The sequence below is a fragment of the Chelonia mydas genome, chromosome 2 (genome assembly GCF_015237465.2).
Source record: "Chelonia mydas isolate rCheMyd1 chromosome 2, rCheMyd1.pri.v2, whole genome shotgun sequence".
Lineage (NCBI taxonomy): Eukaryota > Metazoa > Chordata > Testudines > Cheloniidae > Chelonia > Chelonia mydas.
Window position 1 is genome coordinate 261,883,598 of NC_057850.1, and position 17,615 is coordinate 261,901,212.

The window sequence follows — 17,615 nt, forward strand, 5'->3', positions numbered from 1 at the left end:
CATAGAATCATAGAATATCAGGGTTGGAAGGGACCTCAGGAGGTCATCTAGTCCAACCCCCTGCTCAAAGCAGGACCAATCCCCAACTAAATCATCCCAGCCAGGGCTTTGTCAAGCCTGACCTTAAAAACTTCTCAGGAAGGAGATTCTACCACCTCCCTAGGTAACGCATTCCAGTGTTTCACTAGCCTCCTAGTGAAAAAGTTTTTCCTAATATCCAACTAAACCTCCCCCACTGCAACTTGAGACCATTACTCCTTGTCCTGTCATCTTCTACCACTGAGAATAGTCTAGAACCATCCTCTTTGGAACCACCTCTCAGGTAGTTGAAAGCAGCTATCCAATCCCCCCTCATTCTTCTCTTCTGCAGACTAAACAATCCCAGTTCCCTCAGCCTCTCCTCATAAGTCATGTGTTCCAGACCCCTTATCATTTTTGTTGCCCTTCGCTGGACTCTCTCCAATTTTTCCACATCCTTCTTGTAGTGTGGGGCCCAAAACTGGACACAGTACTCCAGATGAGGCCTCACCAGTGTCGAATAGAGGGGAACGATCACGTCCCTCGATCTGCTGGCAGTGCCCCTACTTATACATCCCAAAATGCCATTGGCCTTCTTGGCAACAAGGGCACACTGTTGACTCATATCCAGCTTCTCGTCCACTGTCACCCCTAGGTCCTTTTCTGCAGAACTGCTGCCTAGCCATTCGGTCCCTAGTCTATAGCAGTGCATTGGATTCTTCCGTCCTAAGTGCAGGACCCTGCACTTATCCTTGTTGAACCTCATCAGATTTCTTTTGGCCCAATCCTCCAATTTGTCTCGGTCCCTCTGTATCCTATCCCTACCTGCCACCGTATCTACCACTCCTCCTAGTTTAGTATCATCCGCAAATCCACACCATCCTCTGGATCATTTATGAAGATATTGAACAAAACCAGCCCCAGGACCAACCCACGCAATCCACACCAGGACCAACCCACGCAAGCCACCAGGACCAACCCACGCAATCCACACCATCCTCCAGATCATTTATGAAGATATTGAACAAAACCAGCCCCAGGACCAACCTTTGGGGCACTCCACTTGATACCGGCTGCCAACTAGACATGGAGCCATTGATCACTACCCGTTGAGCCCGACAATCTAGCCAGCTTTCTACCCACCTTATAGTGCATTCATCCAGCCCATAGTTCTTTAACTTGCTGACAAGAATACTGTGGGAGACCGTGTCAAAAGCTTTGCTAAAGTCAAGAAACAATACATCCACTGCTTTCCCTTCATCCACAGAACCAGTAATCTCATCATAGAAGGCGATTAGATTAGTCAGGCATGACCTTCCCTTGGTGAATCCATGCTGACTGTTCCTGATCACTTTCCTCTCGTGTAAGTGCTTCAGGATTGAGGATTCAGGATTCTCAGCCGAGGACTTTGCCCCGGGGAAGTTAGACTCCGCGTTGTAGATGTCAGCAGGGCTGGGGCTTTTTGTCTGGCCAGGACTCCGCCATTTAGGAAACTTCCTAAGCTTGTTGCAGCCTCCGGGATGAAAGCACAAGGGGTGCGTCTCCACTCATTACCCGGCTAGTGGTGTTAGACTGCAGTGCCTTGTCTAGGGTGTGAGGGCCTGAGGGCTCACCCTGCCAGGGAGGAGAGGGCAGCAGTGGCCTACCTCTGCCAGGTTTCCATGCTAGAACTGTAGGGCGTGTCTGCACTGCAGTTGGGGCGGGCTCACACTACCTGCTGCAAACAGTGTGGACGTTGCAGTATTGGTGGAGGTTTGGGTGCTCATGGGTCTGGGCTTGGGTGGCTGGCCCAAGCCTCCACCTGGCTGGGCTGGGAGGCTGGCTCCCACCTGGAGCGAGAGGTCGCCTTATCTGCAGGGCTGCTCCCGGAGTTCTGTGCAGATGCTGACGCAGCACCACTCTCAGCTGGGCGTTGAGCTGAAGTCACTTCGGGAACCACTTCTGCATCCTTCCCCCGCTGGGGTCTGTACAGCCAGCTTGGACCCCACTCCCCAGCTGGGACGATGCAGAGGCTCTGGTGGGGGTGTTCGTGGGCTGGCTCTCCTTCCACTTGCAGGCGTCTGGGCTGTAGCAGAAGGAACCGAGGCCCCCGGGCTCCTTGGGTCCAGTGCATGGATGGCCCCAGTAGGCTCTGCTCTCCAGCAGCTTCCCCAGGCTCAGCGGCACTCCACGAGTGTGAACGTGCAAAGGCAATGCTCTAGGAACCCTGGCAGCTGAGGTAAGCCCCTAGTTCTTTAGCCCTTCTGTCCCCCAGCCCTTAGGAGCGGGGCCTGGGTAGCGTTTATAAAGCCGCCGCTCTCGCTGGCGGGCACATCGGGGGGCGGTGTGTTTCCCTGCACCCGCAGAAACACGCACGGCGTTGGCTTTCTGAGATGCTCTGGATGAAGAACTCCAGTGGCCGTGCTTTCCACTCGCTGGTAAATTGCTCCCCTTCCGCCTGCTGGACCCGCAACAGAAAGCTGTTCCGAAGCGTGCTCTTCCCCTGCAATCCGTAACCTTTGTGAACCGCAGCCCCCATGTGCGTCCACACCTGCCCCCTCCATTGCTCCTGCCCCTCCCCTGCCTCACCGCAGAATTTGTGAATTGCAGCTGTAGCATGCCAGGGCTTGGCGTTCCTTGGTAGTCCAAGGGTGGAGGAGCCATTGTTATGGCGATTAACCCTGTCACTTATTATTCCTTGTAGTGACCAGTACAACCCCCCGCACCTCCCAGAGCAGGCGGAGGGTCAGGCCTGCGGGATCTGAGTGCCAGAGCAACTACACACACCAGGGGCCAGGAGAGAATCTGATCGTCAGAGGGATTCGGAGTCGACACTCCATCTTGAGCGGGAGAGAGCAAGGACAAGAGCTGATGCCAGAGTAGGCGAATGAGCTCTGGGCGCCATGGTTCCAGAGAGAGGATGCCAGTGCAACCTGGTTATTCAGGGCAGCTCCTTCACCTGCCAGGCATCCTTCCTTCATGAGATGGTGGCAAAGAAAACGAGACTCCCCAAGACACAACATCAGGTGTTGCCCTTGGTTCAGGGCTGCGTGTTCCCTGCGTTGGAGCTCGCAGCTGTCCTGCATGTACATGCTCGTTTAATGAAGGAATTTCTGCCGAAGGTCTCCGGATAGGCGGCACGTCAGTCGGACTGTGCTCCCTCATCACAATCCAAACCAACCAGGGGGGAAATGGACGTCCGACCAAAGTGCAAACTCGCCACCCGAAGTCCCTCGCGGTGCCTGTAGCTGCAATCGCTAATAATTCCTGCCCCATCAGCGCACGCAGCGTTCTCTGCTCCAGGGGAAAATCCCTCACAAAGCAAACAAAAGCAGTGGAATAATTAATACAGATGTGGAAGCCCCCCACCAGCAGAGCAAGAAATGACAGGAAAGAGCAGTGCCAGCATTAGCTCAAGGAGCCATCCCCCCGCACCCCTCCCGGTCCCCCGGGAACCTGTGTTCACGGAGCATTTCTGATGCAGGCTGCACTCAGTGGCAGCTTGTCTGTCCAGCTGTGAATAGTGACTGTCCGTCTTGCTGCTGCCTCGTGCCATGGTGCGGCTCCGCCCCAGAGCTGTCGCTGTGGGCCATCAGGGACTGCCACGGCCTCTCGGTCTCTCCCAGTCAAAACCCAGCCCACTCTGCCCTTACTCAGCATCGAGCAGAATTGCCACCGCTCTGCGTAGCTTGGGAGTGGACTTGGGAGCCCGGGCACAAGCGCGTGTGCCTGGTGCCCCAGTGGGTCAGTGTTGGCTGGGCTCAGTGTTGTGTGGTGCGAAGTGTCCTCCTCTGCTGGCTCTTGAGGGCCTGCAGGGACCTGCCACCAAGGCTGGCGTGGGGCCTCCTGGGCTTGCTGGGGGTGGGGTGGGGGAGCAGACTTGGGCTCCAGCTGTTTCTGTCCCTCGGTGCTCTCCGGTACATTGGCCCCCTTCGCTGCATGCCCGTGCAGCATTCTGTGTATTGCATGGAAACAGACATGACAAGGCACCCACGGTGGAGTCCTGGCCTCAAGCCAGGGCCCAGTTGTCCAGGAACATGGGGTGGGCCCTGGGCAGGGCGATGGCCGCTCTCACCCACGCGGCCTGCGGCTGCATTGTTGAGGCCTGTTCCCCACAGAGGGATGAAAAGGTTCTGTACCCTCTGCTGCCCGCCGGACAACAGCTCTGTCCGACCAGTCTGCGGCCACCCTCCACCCGGTGAGCACTGGCCTCCAGGGCCGGGTGGCCCGCTGCTCCTGAGCGGGGGGTTGCATGGCCGTGGCAGCACAGCGAGGGGCTGCTGAGTCCATCTTGCCCCGCTTCCTCTTGTGCCGGCAGACAGGCTGGGGCGAGGGGGCTGTGGTGCCTGCGGTATTGTGACTACACGTAGCTCTGTGTCTCCACATCGCCCGACCCAGCCAGCATGGCCAGTGGCCTGGCCCAGCACTGGATGGCGCGCAAAGCATGGGTGTGAGCCTGCTTGCTGAGGCTCATGCCAGAGACGAGGGCGGTGCTGTTGGTTTGTGGGGGGGACAGCCGGAAGAGATGGCAGAGGTAACATGGGCCACTCCGATTGAGGGCGTTTTGGCTGGACTCCCAGCTCTGGCCGAGAAGGCAGGTCAGCCTGTCCCACCTGCGTGCAGCCCTGGTGTTGGGGCGCAGGGACCCACGGGGCTACCTGGGGGTTAGACACCTCCCAGTTCAACGCTGTATGTGGTGCGGCATCTTAGGGCTCTCTGGGAACCGCAGCCAGCGCAGAGTTCAGGGGAGGCTTGCGACAGGGCACATTGGGCCAGCAGCATGTGGCCCTGACCGGGTTGGCTTTACCCCGTGAAGCTCTTTGTGGCTTTGCCCTGCCTGCCTGAGGGACACCTCTCCCGTTGCTGTACCGTGGCCGTTGTGATCAGTGTAGGAGAGAGGAGCACTTCTGGCAGGGCGTTCTCTGCATGGCCCCTCACCGGGGCGCCTGCTCCCATGTGCGTCCGCCTCCAAGGCGTTCTGTCGAGTTGTCTGCTGTCCCCGGGGCGGGCCGGGCTCCAGCAGGAGTCTGTGAAGGCCTGGGCTCCGGGTTCTGAGCCGGTGCTCACCGTGTGGGTCACCGGAGAGGGCTGTGTTTGTCTTTGTTTAAACATGGGTAGAGGAGTGTCTAGAGTGGAGGGCGCCCAGTTTGGAGGATGGAGGTGCCTAGTGCCCAGGTTGGAGGACAGGATGTGGAGGTTGGGAAGGGGGCACCTGTGGCATTTGAGGCAGAGCACGGGTGCAGCTGGGATGAAGGCCACAGCTACCTGGTGTGTTGAGGGCATGCCCAGTTCAGTGGCTGGCTCTGTGAGCGGCTGCACCCCCTGCCGCTCCTGGGGGAGCCCCTCCGCTGCCCAAGGTGCCTTGCGACTGCTTTCTAAAGCTCCAGCAGCCAAGGGTTCAGCCTGGACCCGTTCTGAGACCAGGGCTTGGATACGGAGCCAGTGCCCAGAGTCTAATGGGTGTGTCCCAAGAAATGATGAGAATTTGACCTTTTTTCCTGCAGTTCACCTGGGCTCCTAGAAGATCTTTCAGACTCCCCCTGAAGCCACTGCTTTATGGAGCAGTGCCAGGAGCTGAGGGACACGTACCCGGGGGCAGGGCAAACGGCAGTGGTACGCCGCTCCCCTGGGGCAGCCACGAGCGGCTCCATGCTCCAGTGCACTGCAGCCCGAGGCAGCCGCGGGCTGGATGTGCTGCCGGAGTCCCTGGTGCCACAGCGAGGGGCAGTTTGAAGCCCCAGGTACTGGCTGCAGGCAGGGGCCGGAGCCGGCACGGGGTCGCTCTGAACTGCTCTGGAGGTGCAGTGGGTGGGGAAAGCCGTCTGATCCTAGCCCCTCTCTTCTCTCTTTCAGTGGCTCAGAAGGTGGTGGCCCTGCGGAAGAAACAGCAGCTCTCCATAGGGCCCTGCAAGTCCCTGCCCAATTCACCTAGCCATTCGTCTGTCTCTGCGGCCTCTATTCCTTCTGTGCACATCAACCAGGTGAGAAATGGGACCCCGCCCCTAGCACCCCCCGCTGACTGAAAGGTAAAGGCTGGGTCTGCCTAGCCCCCGTCTCTGAACACAAGCCCTAGAGTAGCCAGTGCAGCTGGTGGGGGGCTGCTGGCCTAAAGCCCAGAACAGCTCCCTGCCTGCCTGCCCGGGGGTCAGGGGCCTGCAGGGCAAGCAGCGTGGAGCCCCTGACGAGAGGGAAGATACCAAACACCGGCCAAGTGACACTTGGCTCTGGGAAGGGTGATTCCAAACCCTGAAGATCCTGGAGTCCAAAGTGAGGGTGGTACAATCTTTCGATTCAGCGTGGGAGCCTGGAGGCACCAATAACAGAGTCCCAGGAGGCAGGGAAGCTATAGACCGCAAAGGCGGCAGGGCAGCCAGAGCTTAGCCAGTCTGGCTATGTGACCAGATTCCAGGGCCCCCGAGGCAAACAGTCCCCTTCCTGGGCCGGGACATGCAGCCAAGGGTGGCCTGCAGAAGGAACAAACTCTGGCACGTAAGGTGTGTGCAGAAAGGGGGAGCCCAAGAGGGAATTTAAAGAGCAAATATCAGACATGGAAACAAATAAAATATTGTCGGAGTGTTTGAGAAGCAGGAAGGCTGTGAGAAAATGGGTGGGTTCTTGGGAGCCCTAGGGGGAAGGACACAGGTAAGGAGGAGGAGGACATTGCCCGAGCCATCAGTCTTCAGAGAGGATGCTGGGAGATGGCTGCCCTGGCCCTGGAGGTAAAGACGAGGTGCTGTCCGAGACGGAGGTGTACGAGAGGAGGTGCTGGACACGCTGCTCAGTAGGGAGCAGCAAGTCTCCAGAACAGGATGTTTGTGTGCCCAAGAGTACACGTCTTTTATTCGAGTCAGCTCCCACAGCAGAGACCTGGAAGGTGCAAACACTGTCCCTGACTCTCAGGCCTGGGAGCCTGACTCCTGGAGCACTTAAAGTGGTTAAAACAAGGATTAAACACAGAATTGAACATGCCGAGGTGCTGAGGAGATAACGGACAAAGCTGCCAGAATGAGCTGCTAGCATCTTTCATTGGGTGAGTTTCTATTCAAGTTCATGGTCTTGGTCCCTACCTTAAAGTTACGGAGTTTGACAGCCAGAAGGTGCCACCAGATCATCTGCCTGACCTCCTGTCTAGCCCAGCACCTGCCCCTCAGCGCAACAACCCAACTGAGACACTCGGGAGGCGACTGATTTGCCACAGGCAGAGACTGGGGGGCTGAGGTGCCCAATGCTCGAGCAATGAGAGAGACCCAGATAATCCCAGCGAGTGATCTGCGCCCACACAGAGGGAGGCGAGGAGGTCACAGCCAATCTGACCTGGGGGAAGAGTCCTTCCTGGCCACACATCTAGCAGTTCATTAGACCCTGGGCATTGGAGCGACAACCAGCCAGCCCAGCTCTGAGAGCGCCTCTTCCTGCAGCCCTGGCCCGCCCTGCCCACTGATCTCCGCACACCCTCAAGGGATCTGAAGCCAGTCCGTGTTCCCTGGGCCTCTCGCTCCCAGCTACCGAGAGGAGCCATTCCGTGATTGGGGCTCCTGTGGCGGGGGGTCTCGTCCAGCTCTGCCCATTCCACACCCAGGACAACGGGCAGCTTGGGAGCCTCATTCTTCTGCTCCTGCCAGAGCCTTGGCCCCCACGGACCCGCTCGGGCAGCCGCTTGGCCTTGTTCTGCCAGCAGGCTGCACACACCTGGCACTCATGGGCTCTCCAGGTAGCCACTGGGGTTACCTGCTAGTTCCAGTCTCTTCCGCCCACCTTCAGGGACGCTTTTCATGAACCATTGCTGAGAAGAGGGGGCCTTTGTGCTCCGTCAGGGGCAATCAAGGAGGGGTCTTGCTTTTTGGAGGCCAGGGTTTCTCCTCCCATTGTTCCCCCACGCCTTTCCTTTTGGGCATGTGCACTTGATCCTGGACTTACCATGTCCCAGCAAATTCACCCAGCACTTCAGGGGTGGATGGTAACCCTGAGCGCCGTCAAGCCCAGCCTAGATCCTCGGGATACGTTCCCAGCTCTCGACATGCCGGGCACTTACATACCCGGGGCCATGCATCTGGCTTACAGGGGTATCTCTGAGTCCCAGTGCAGGTCACTGCCATTCATAGAAGCATAGAATATCAGGGTTGGAAGGGACCACAGGAGGTCATCTAGTCCAACCCCCTGCTCAAAGCAGGACCAACCCCAACTAAATCATCCCGCCCAGGGCTTTGTCAAGCCTGACCTTAAAAACTTCTAAGGAAGCAGAGTCCACCACCTCCCTAGGTAACGCATTCCAGTGCTTCATCACTCTCCTACTGAAAAAGTTTTTCCTAACATCCAACCTAAACCTCCCCCACTGCAACTTGAGACCATTACTCCTTGTCCTGTCATCCGCTACCACTGAGAATAGTCTAGATCCATCCTCTTTGGAACCACCTCTCAGGTAGTTGAAAGCAGCTATCAAATCCCCCCTCATTCTTCTCTTCCGCAGACTAAACAATCCCAGTTCCCTCAGCCTCTCCTCATAAGTCATGTGTTCCAGTCCCCTAATCATTTTTGTTGCCCTCCGTGGGACTCTTTCCAATTTTTCCACATCCTTCTTGTAGTGTGGGGCCCAAAACTGGACACAGTACTCCAGATGAGGCCTCACCAATGTCGAATAGAGGGGAACGATCACGTCCCTCGATCTGCTGGCAATGCCCCTACTTATACATCCCAAAATGCCATTGGCCTTCTTGGCAAGAAGGGCACACTGTTGAATCATATCCAGCTTCTCGTCCACTGTAACCCCAAGGTCCTTTTTCCTGAACAGTTTATATCTATCCATGACAGTATTCCAGTCATGTGAGTTATCCCATCAAGTCTCTGTTATTCCAATCACATCATAATTCCTTGACTGTGCCAGGACTTCCAGTTCTCCCTGCTTGTTTCCCCAGCTTCTTGCATTTGTGTATAGGCACTTGAGATAACTCGCTGATTGTCCCGCTTTCTCAGTGTGAGGCAGGAGCCCTCCCCTCTCGCGCTCTCCTGCTCTTGCTTCCCCCTGGTGTCTCACTTCCCCACTTACCTAAGGGGTTTGGTCTCCTTCCCCCGGTGAACCTAGTGTCACGGAGTCCCCGGGCGATGCTCTGGAACTGCTCCCTATGAAGCCAGTCAGATCTCTGGGGGAGCCTCCTCTCTGGGAGCAGCCTGTCTCCAGACAAAAAGCTTACACGGCTTCCACCTTCCTGGGTCTGACCTCGGAGCATTCAGCATCCCCCGCCCCTCCATGCGCTTCCCACAGCAAGTCCACGCAGGTGGGGTCCTGGGGAAGCCAGAGGGTCCTGCCGCCAACTTCACAGTCAGTCTTAGCCAGCCAGTAAAACAGAGGTTTATTAGATGACAGGAACACAGTCCAAAACAGAGCTTGTAGATACAGAGTACAGGACCCCTCAGCCGGGTCCATTTTGGGGGGCAGTGAGCCAGACAACCATGTCTGCCCTTCACTCCTTCGTCCTCAGCCAGCCCCAAACTGAAACTCTCTCCAGCCCCCCCTCCTCTGGGCTTTGTCCCTTTTCTGGGCCAAGAGGTCACCTGATTCCTTTGTTCTCCACCCCTTTAGCTCTCTCCTTGCAGGGGGGAAGAGCCCAGGCCATCAGTCGCCAGGAGACAGAGTGTCAGCCATTTATGTACACTGGCCCTTTGCTCTGCAACAATTACACCCCCTTATCCCACCACCTAGAGACTTAAGAAATGCCTAGGGGAAACTGAGGCACCCCTACAGTATTCAAAGGAAACATTAAGAACAGTCCCACTTCGTCACACCTAGTTTAAAGCCCTCCTCACTAAGTTAGCCAGCCTGCTTGCGAAGATGCTCTTCCCTCTCTTCGTTAGGTGGAGCCTGTCTCTGCCTAGCACTCCTCCTTCTTGGAACACCATCCCATGGTCAAAGAATCCAGAGCCTTCTCACCGACACCACCTGCGTAGCCATTCATTGTCTTCCACGATTCGACGGTCTCTGCCCAGGCCTTTTCCTTCCACGGGGAGGATGGACGAGAAGACCACTTGCGCCTCAAACTCCTTTATCCTTTTTCCCAGAGCCACGTAGTCTGCAGTGATCCGCTCAAGGTCATTCTTGGCAGTATCATTGGAGCCCACGTGGAGTAGCAGGAAGGGGTAGCGATCCGAGGGCTTGATGAGTCTTGACAGTCTCTCCGTCACATCGTGAATCCTAGCTCCTGGCAAGCAGCAGACTTCTCGGTTTTCCCGGTCAGGGCGGCAGATAGATGACTCAGTCCCCCTGAGGAGAGAGTCCCCGACCACCACCACCCGCCGCCTCCTCTTGGGAATGGGGGTCATGGAACCCCCATCTCTAGGTCAGTGCATCTAATGCCTTCCAATCGGCGGAATCTCCTTCTGCTCCCTTCCCTCAGACGTATCATCTGGTCCACTCTCCGCCTTAGGACCTGTGGAGAGAACATGAAGACGGTTGCTTACCTGTATTGGCATTGCTGGTACATGGATGTTCCCCTTCTTCTTCTGGAGGTCACATGATGCCAAATTTCTTCACCATCCTCCTGTCCCCGATGTGCAGCCTGCTCTGAATCTTCAGAACCTTGTGCCCATAGAAGCATATCCTGACGTCTGTCCAGGAAATCTTCAGTTTCTCTTATGCAACGCAGGGTCGATACCTGTTGCTCCAGACCTTGAACCTTCTCCTCCAATGTGGAGACCAGCTTGCACTTTGTACAGACAAAGTCGCTTCTGTCCTGTGGAAGAAAGACAAACATGGCACATCCAGTGCAGGTCACAACAGCTGAACACCCCCCATCCATATTACTGTCCTTCTACGAGCTTCCTCAGATGTTGCAGTAACTTCTCAGAGAAGCCTGCAAGATGGAAGCCTCAGTGGGCTCTCCCCAGGCAAACTCCCTCTGTTAGCCTCTCCACTGTTCGCCGCTCAGCTGGTTCACAGTGGGCTGCCTCTTTATAACAGTCAGGGCCACTCAAGGCCCACCTGGAACAAAGCACTCCCAGTTCACACTTTTCAAGCACACGGTCAAACTGACAAACTGTCCTCACAACAGACACTCAGATACTCACCAACACAGCCCCCCAATACAGCCCTTAGCGCACTCCTCTCGGACAGATTCCAGGCAAACTCCCTCTATTAGCCCCTCCACTGTTTGCCGCTCGTGGCCCCAGCAGGCTTTACCAAGCGCCTGGTGGGAGGGACAGCCGTCCTCTGATGTTGGGGCACATGCTGGAGAGAATGCAGGAGGCTTTGGTAATATTTCTGTAAACACTATGTGTGACTCAGTGGACCAACTCCCTTTATGTTGCTACCCGCTGGGTGCGAAGGGGTTAACCTCCTCTCTGGGACCAGGAGGCTAAGAGCTTGGTGTGGGGGGCACAGAGGAGGCGCAAGGCACTGTTGAGGCCTGGCCACATCTGGGCCTCTGTGGAGAGGCTGGAAACCTCCGTGACGGCAGATTAGTTTAAACTATTGGAAGCAAAGGAAGCTGAAGCGTGAACCCAGCAAGCGGAGACAGAGAAACTGAGGCGGGAGCAGCTGGGTGTTAGGTGTGCAGCTGCAGACACCCAGACCTGCAGCTGGAGGGGGAAAGAGGGTGGCAGGGAGTCAGAACATCTGCTTCTGCCAGCGTGGGCTCTGCCTGAAACTTGGTTTCCCCGTGCTGACCTGAGGACTCGGAGTCCAGGTGACAGATAAACGCTGCCTTGTTGTGACTGGGCCTTGCTGCAGACTGGGAGCGTCGCTCCCTGACAGAGGGACGTCTCTGCAGGAGTCTAGGGAGCTGCGCTGCGAGTCAGACGGGGCTGGAGCCCACGGGGCTGGTCTGGGAGCACGGGTCTGTGGGGTTCACCGTGGGGAAAGCTAAGCCTAGAGCTCTGCAAACCATGGGGGTCCTCCCCGAAAGTATATCGAGGCCATGGCAGAGCTCACCCCTGGAGGGCCGTGACACGTGCACCCCACCTCGCAGCCTGGTTTGTCCAGGGCAGATCCCTGCAGGACAGCTGCAGTGCTGGGTCTGTCTCATGCCTCGGTTTGCAAGGGAACCGTGCCAGCGGTCTCTGGCTTCGTAGGAGCACTACTGGATTCCAGAGACCTTCCAGCCTCCGGAGAGATTCCAGCCCATCCTCTCACCACAGCCAGCCACGCACAGCAGCTGGGGCGTGTGGCCCATTCCCCTGGCTGAAGGCAGTCTACCAGCCAGCAGACACGGTGGGGACATCCATCTCACTGAGCCAGAATCAGTCTGAACAGGGGGGCCTTCCATTCACCCCTTCCTACAGCAGCATCCATGCCAGATGCTTCCGCACTGGGGTGGGGAATGCCCCCGGGTCTGTGGGCCCTGGAGAGCCCCTCGTTCTATGGTGGATCAGAGCAGGCCATGTTGTAGGCAGGGCTCTGGGAAGCGTGTGGCTCTCCCTCTCCTGACAGCACCGTGAACCATGTGCTGTGTCAGGAGTCAGGACAGGGCTTGGCCATCTCTGGTCTGGAAGCCATTCCCACTGGGCAGCGCTAATGAATGAGAGCGGCCTGGCCCTCTCCGTTGGCAGGAAGCTTTTGTTGCCCCAGGAGGGGCTCCGGAAGGAAACTGTCCTCAAATCCCTGTTCCCTTGGACAGATCAGTTTGCCAGTAATCAGAGCAAGTGCCCCTTGCTCTGCTCCACACGCAGTCTCCCACATGCCTTCCTCTTCTCATGGACAGGAGGTCTCCTGCATGCTTTCTCCAGGGCCTCATCTCCAGGGTCATCAGGGAGAATAGATGAGACGCAGCTACAATGAATTGTGCAGCTCCTTTCGAGGCGAGACAGACCTGCTATGTGTGTCCGTATGGCCTGCTCCCCTTCCAAACATCCTGGATCTTCTGTCTCAGAAGCAGGGGCAGATCCTTCAGGTCCCTGCCACTGGCCACATGGATGTTAGCTCACTGAGCATCACCAGAAGATCCTGCGCCACAGATGTCCCTGGCATCCTCATCCACAGCAAGGAACCACCCACCAGCTCCCTCTGCAGGGTTTTCTGTCTGGGGTACTCAGACACACCTGGTTCCTGTACACACTCCTGCCCCGGGTGAACTGTCTCCTTCACTTGTAGCAAACCGGTCCTGCCATCACTTAAGTCAGAGCCCCCCTGGCTGCAGCCTCTGCCTGCCATCCGCCTGAGCCTGCCTGGTGCTCACCCCTGTGGTCCCCCAGACTCTCCAGGGTGTTAATCCATCAGTTAGAGGGCCCAGCTAGCAGCTCAGCCTAGTCCACCTGGTCTGCGGGGACCCAGGAAGGACTCAATGGCTTTCTCGGTGGCTGTTGTCACAGCCAGAGATGGTGGGCTGCGAGCCCTGATGCCTCACTTTCCTACGTGGTGCTCGTAGGGATGGGAGAGGCTCAGTCCCTGCCCCAGGCCTTCTCCAAGGTGTGTTCTTGCTCCCACCTGAAGCAGGCAGGTGACCTATCTGATTTCTCACCCTGGGGAGGCGAGGCTGCATGCCTTGGGTGCTCAGAGAGCCCTTTCTGTTTATCCAGATAGGACAAAACCACTCAGGAGTTGCCTTGTAGTTTGCAGCCCGCAGTGATAGTTCTGGGGGCAATCTTTTCCCCAGAGGTTATCCCAGTGGGCCAGCCCAGTTTGTTGTGAGCTGCAGGCCTCTCCCCTCCTGTGGGCATTGGCGCTGCAGCTCCTTTAGCGAGACTTAGGAACCCTGCTACCAGAGAGCTTGGCAGGGTTGCATCATGGAGTTCAGTCTGCACCTTGACGCTGTGTTACTGCCTAGATCTGGCTCCCCCTCAGACCTCACCGGCCTCGTTTGGGAGCTGCTCGCTCGTCGTCGGATTGTCAGCGGTGCGTGTGGTCCACACTGGCAGGAGGAGGAGATGGTTGGGCAGATCCTGCAACCTGCGCTCCTCTCCCACTCCTTCGAGGCCATCTCGCCCTCTGGATCAGTGAGGGAAGGGCACGGTGGGGGAGGCTGCACCCCCGGGGTGACTCTGGGAGGGGTGCCAGTGAAGACACAGTATCCAGGCGCAACCCCAATGGACGCTGCTGGCCAGGAGGCCCCGCGTGTGCCCCGGCAGTGGGATCCACCCAGACAAATGTCACCAGCAGCCGGTTACTGTACAGTCAGGAGCCATTCTTTGTACAGTGTGCACTTGGCCTGAGGAACTCACTGCCACTAAGCCGCATGGGGTCCGGGGGCTGGCAGAAGTGAGACAAGCGTCAGGTGTTTGTCTGGATACAGGTGCATCTGGAGCTGCCACAGGGGGGTGACAATAAAATGAAACGAACCCAAGAGTCTGGCAGGGCTCCCTGGCCTCCTGCTTTGGGGTGTTTGCAGCCTCCACTGGAAGGGGCAGGAGAGAAGTGTGAGGATGTGACGCAGCAGGGATGGGGGAGTGTTGACCTGGGAATGTGCCCTGGGGACGGGAGACTTGAGAGCCTGTTACCTGAGCCAGGAGGGGGAGGGGGAGGTGACACCTCTGCCCAGGAATGTGGACGGAGGCTGCAGCAGGGAACCTGCTCGGTGGGTTTAGTTTCAGGTTGGGGCTGGGTGGAGGAACACAGGGAACCCCAGGGCTGGGGTCTAAGCTCCCTGCTCCCCCAGAAGGACTTCACTGAGGGGTCCTGGGTGTCCCCACAAGCTCTGTTTTGGACTGTGTTCCTGTTGTCCAATAAACCTTCTGTTTTACTGGCTGGCTGAGAGTCTCAGTGAATCCCAGGAAGAGGGGTGCAGGGCCTGGACTCCCCCACACTCCTTGACAAGAAGAGCTGCTCACCACAGGACTTCTCGGCCTTCCTCATGCAGCCGGCACTGTGCCAGCAGTGCCTTGCCTGAGCTACTCTGGCTGGTCCAGGGCTGCTGGGACAGTCTGTGCGGCGGGGGTGCCGAGAGCCATTGAACCGAACTAACCCTGCGTACAGTGGAAACCCCACTGCACCTCTAGGTCCAGCGCCGAGGGGCTAGTCCTACAGTCCTCAGAGAAGCCAGCCCCGCTGCAGCGTCACGAGCCACATCCCAGCCCGGGGAGAACCCGCAGTCAGGGCGGTTGTGAGCGGTGTGGTCCCCCGCAAGCTCCGTGCCCTCCGTTCCAAGCCCTTGCCTGAGCCGGCTTCCCTGGGGCGCCAGGGGCAGTCTGAGGCGGCCCTGCCGTGCGAGGTCGCTCGGGGGGGGTTGTAGCCACCCAGGGGGCAGCCTGCTGGCGGGTCCCAGGCGTACCCCAGCGCTCTCTCTCTCTCGCTCTCTCTCTCTCTCTCTCGCAGGCCAGCAATGGCAGCGGCGCCTTTAGCGACTACTCCTCCTCCGTGCCCTCCACCCCCAGCATCGGCCAGCGGGAGCTGCGCATCGAGACCATCGCTGCCTCCAATACGCCCACCCCCATCCGCAAGCAGTCCAAGCGGCGCTCCAACATCTTCACGGTGAGTGTGGCCAGCGGCGGGACGCGCCAGGCGGGCGAGGGGGGCGTGGGCCCATCGGCACAGGGCGGCCGTGCTCCCGGCCATGCGTGTGCTCGGGCCATGGCGCAGAGCGCGACTTCTGTGGGCACGTGGGGGCGGAGAGGCTGTGGGGAGCGCAGTGCAGTGCGTGTTTGTGTGTGTGTGTGTTTGTGCATGCACGTGTGTGAGTCCTCTGTGTGCGTGTGAATCCTCCCCGAGTATGTGCGTGTGCGTTCTCCGTGTGTGTGCGTCCTCTGTGTGCGTGCATCCTCCCCGAATATGTGTGTGCATCCTCTGTGTGTGTGCGTCCTCCGTGTGTGTTTGTGAATCCTCCCCGAGTATGTGTGTGTGCATTCTCCGTGTGTGTGTGTGTCCTCTGTGTGTGTGTGTGCGTCCTCTGTGTGCGTGCATCCTCCCCGAATATGTGTGTGTGCGTCCTCCGTGTGCATGTGAATCCTCCCCGTGTGTGTGTGCATCCTCCCCGTGTGTGTTTGTGAATCCTCCCCGTGTGTGCGTACATGTGTGTCCTCTGCGTACCTGGTCTCCTCTGCGTGCATGAGCATGTGCATCCTGTGTGTGTATCCTCCATGTCCGTGTGTGCGTGTGCATCCTCCTTGCGTGGGGAGTGAGGGGTGGCTCTGCCCGCGTGGGCGTACAGCACTCCTGCCCCTTTCCCATCGTTCTCCCTGGGGCCATGTCCCCCGAACAGGGGCTGACGCCCCCAGAGGCTGGGACTCTGTTTCTGCACTGGCTGAATAAGCCCGGCAGGGTCTCGTGGGCGGTGGTGCTCAGAGCCAGCAATGGCACATGGAGTCCCTCTTGCATCCATGTGTGACGCTAGCCGGACACCGAGGGGCCCCTGCTGATATGTAGGGGGAGGCCTGGGCATGTTTGAACCAGGGGATTGAGGACGACATCATGGGGAGTCAACTGGGGACATTTACAGCTGTTATTTCTGCTGGTTGTGTTTGCACCCCATCTCTCAGCACACTCTACACCCATGTGCGCACACAGCCACCCCACTGTCCCCAAGGCACCTGGGCCTCCCCACACACCATCCCAACATGCCCCACGTGCACCTCCATCCCCCTGTCTGAACACACACAGCAACGGGGAACTCCACTGTTCCCCAGCACCCGTACACCGGTGAGCACACCCGTCCACTGTTCCCCCAACACCCACCCACTGCTCCCCAACACCCGTACACCAGTGCACACACCCACCCACTGCTCCCCAAAACCTGTATACCAGTGCATGCACACACTCATTGCTCCCCAGGACCTGTACACAAGTGCGCACACCCGCCCACTGTTCCCCAACACCTGTACATGAGTGCGCACACCCTCCCACTGCTCCCCAACACCCACACATGCCCACCTTCCCAGTGTGCATACCCATATGCCCAGTGCATACACCTCTCACCCACCTGCACCTCCCCAACACCCTCGCCCCCAGCGCACACAGTTCCCACCGTGGACCCCGCTGCTCCCCAACACCCTTCAGCACGTGCACCCCCCACATTCTCTCAACAAGGGCCTGTAGAGTCTCCTGCGTGGTCCTGCTCACTGTTGTGCTCCTGTTCTAATGGATTTCCTGCTCCCTCCCCCGTCGTTACTCTCGCTCATGCTCACACTTGCTGTTGTGCACCAGTGCACACCGGTTCTCTCATGTGCTCTCACGCTTGTCCACACACCCACTGGTTCTGGACTCGCCGTCAGTTCATGTTCACGCTCTCCCTTTCGCTCCTGCTGGAGCGCGTCAGGCTTGTGGTGACATGCTCATTCTCAGCTTCTTCATTCTGGGGCTCATGCTTCATCGCTATGGAAGTCATCAATCGGGGCTCACGCTTGCTTGCCGTCTCTAGGGGTTCCTGCTTGCTTGCCCTCTTTTGCTCAGTCTGGGGCTCAGGCTTGCTTGCCATCTTGAGGGGGTTCCTGCTCGCTTGCCTTCTATGTGGGGCTCACGCTCACTCAGTCTGGGGTTCACACTCACTCTCTGGGGGGCACGTGCTCAGTCTGGGGCTCACGCTTGCCATCTCTAGGGGGTTCCTGCTCGCTTGTCTTCTCTGTTGGGCTCACGCTCACTCAGTCTGCGGCTCACACTCGCTTGCTCTCTGTGGGGTTCATGCTCGCTCAGTCTGGGGTTCTTGCTCACTTGACTTTGTGCTGGGGCTTCGCTCACTCATGCTGGGGCTCACGCTTGCTGGCTG

General features: G+C 58.0%; 1 protein-coding gene across 5 annotated transcripts in view; it reads left to right on the forward strand.

Annotated features, from left to right (window-relative positions):
- The window catches only part of AGAP3 (ArfGAP with GTPase domain, ankyrin repeat and PH domain 3), a 238,193-nt gene that overhangs the window by 123,474 nt on the left and 97,104 nt on the right, over nt 1–17,615 (forward strand). For all 5 annotated transcript variants that reach the window (XM_043541881.1, XM_037891515.2, XM_037891516.2 and 2 more), the window contains exons 7-8: nt 5,851–5,978; nt 15,233–15,388. In XM_043541881.1, the coding sequence (XP_043397816.1) occupies nt 5,851–5,978; nt 15,233–15,388 (284 nt within the window). The remainder of the gene's footprint in view (nt 1–5,850; nt 5,979–15,232; nt 15,389–17,615) is intronic.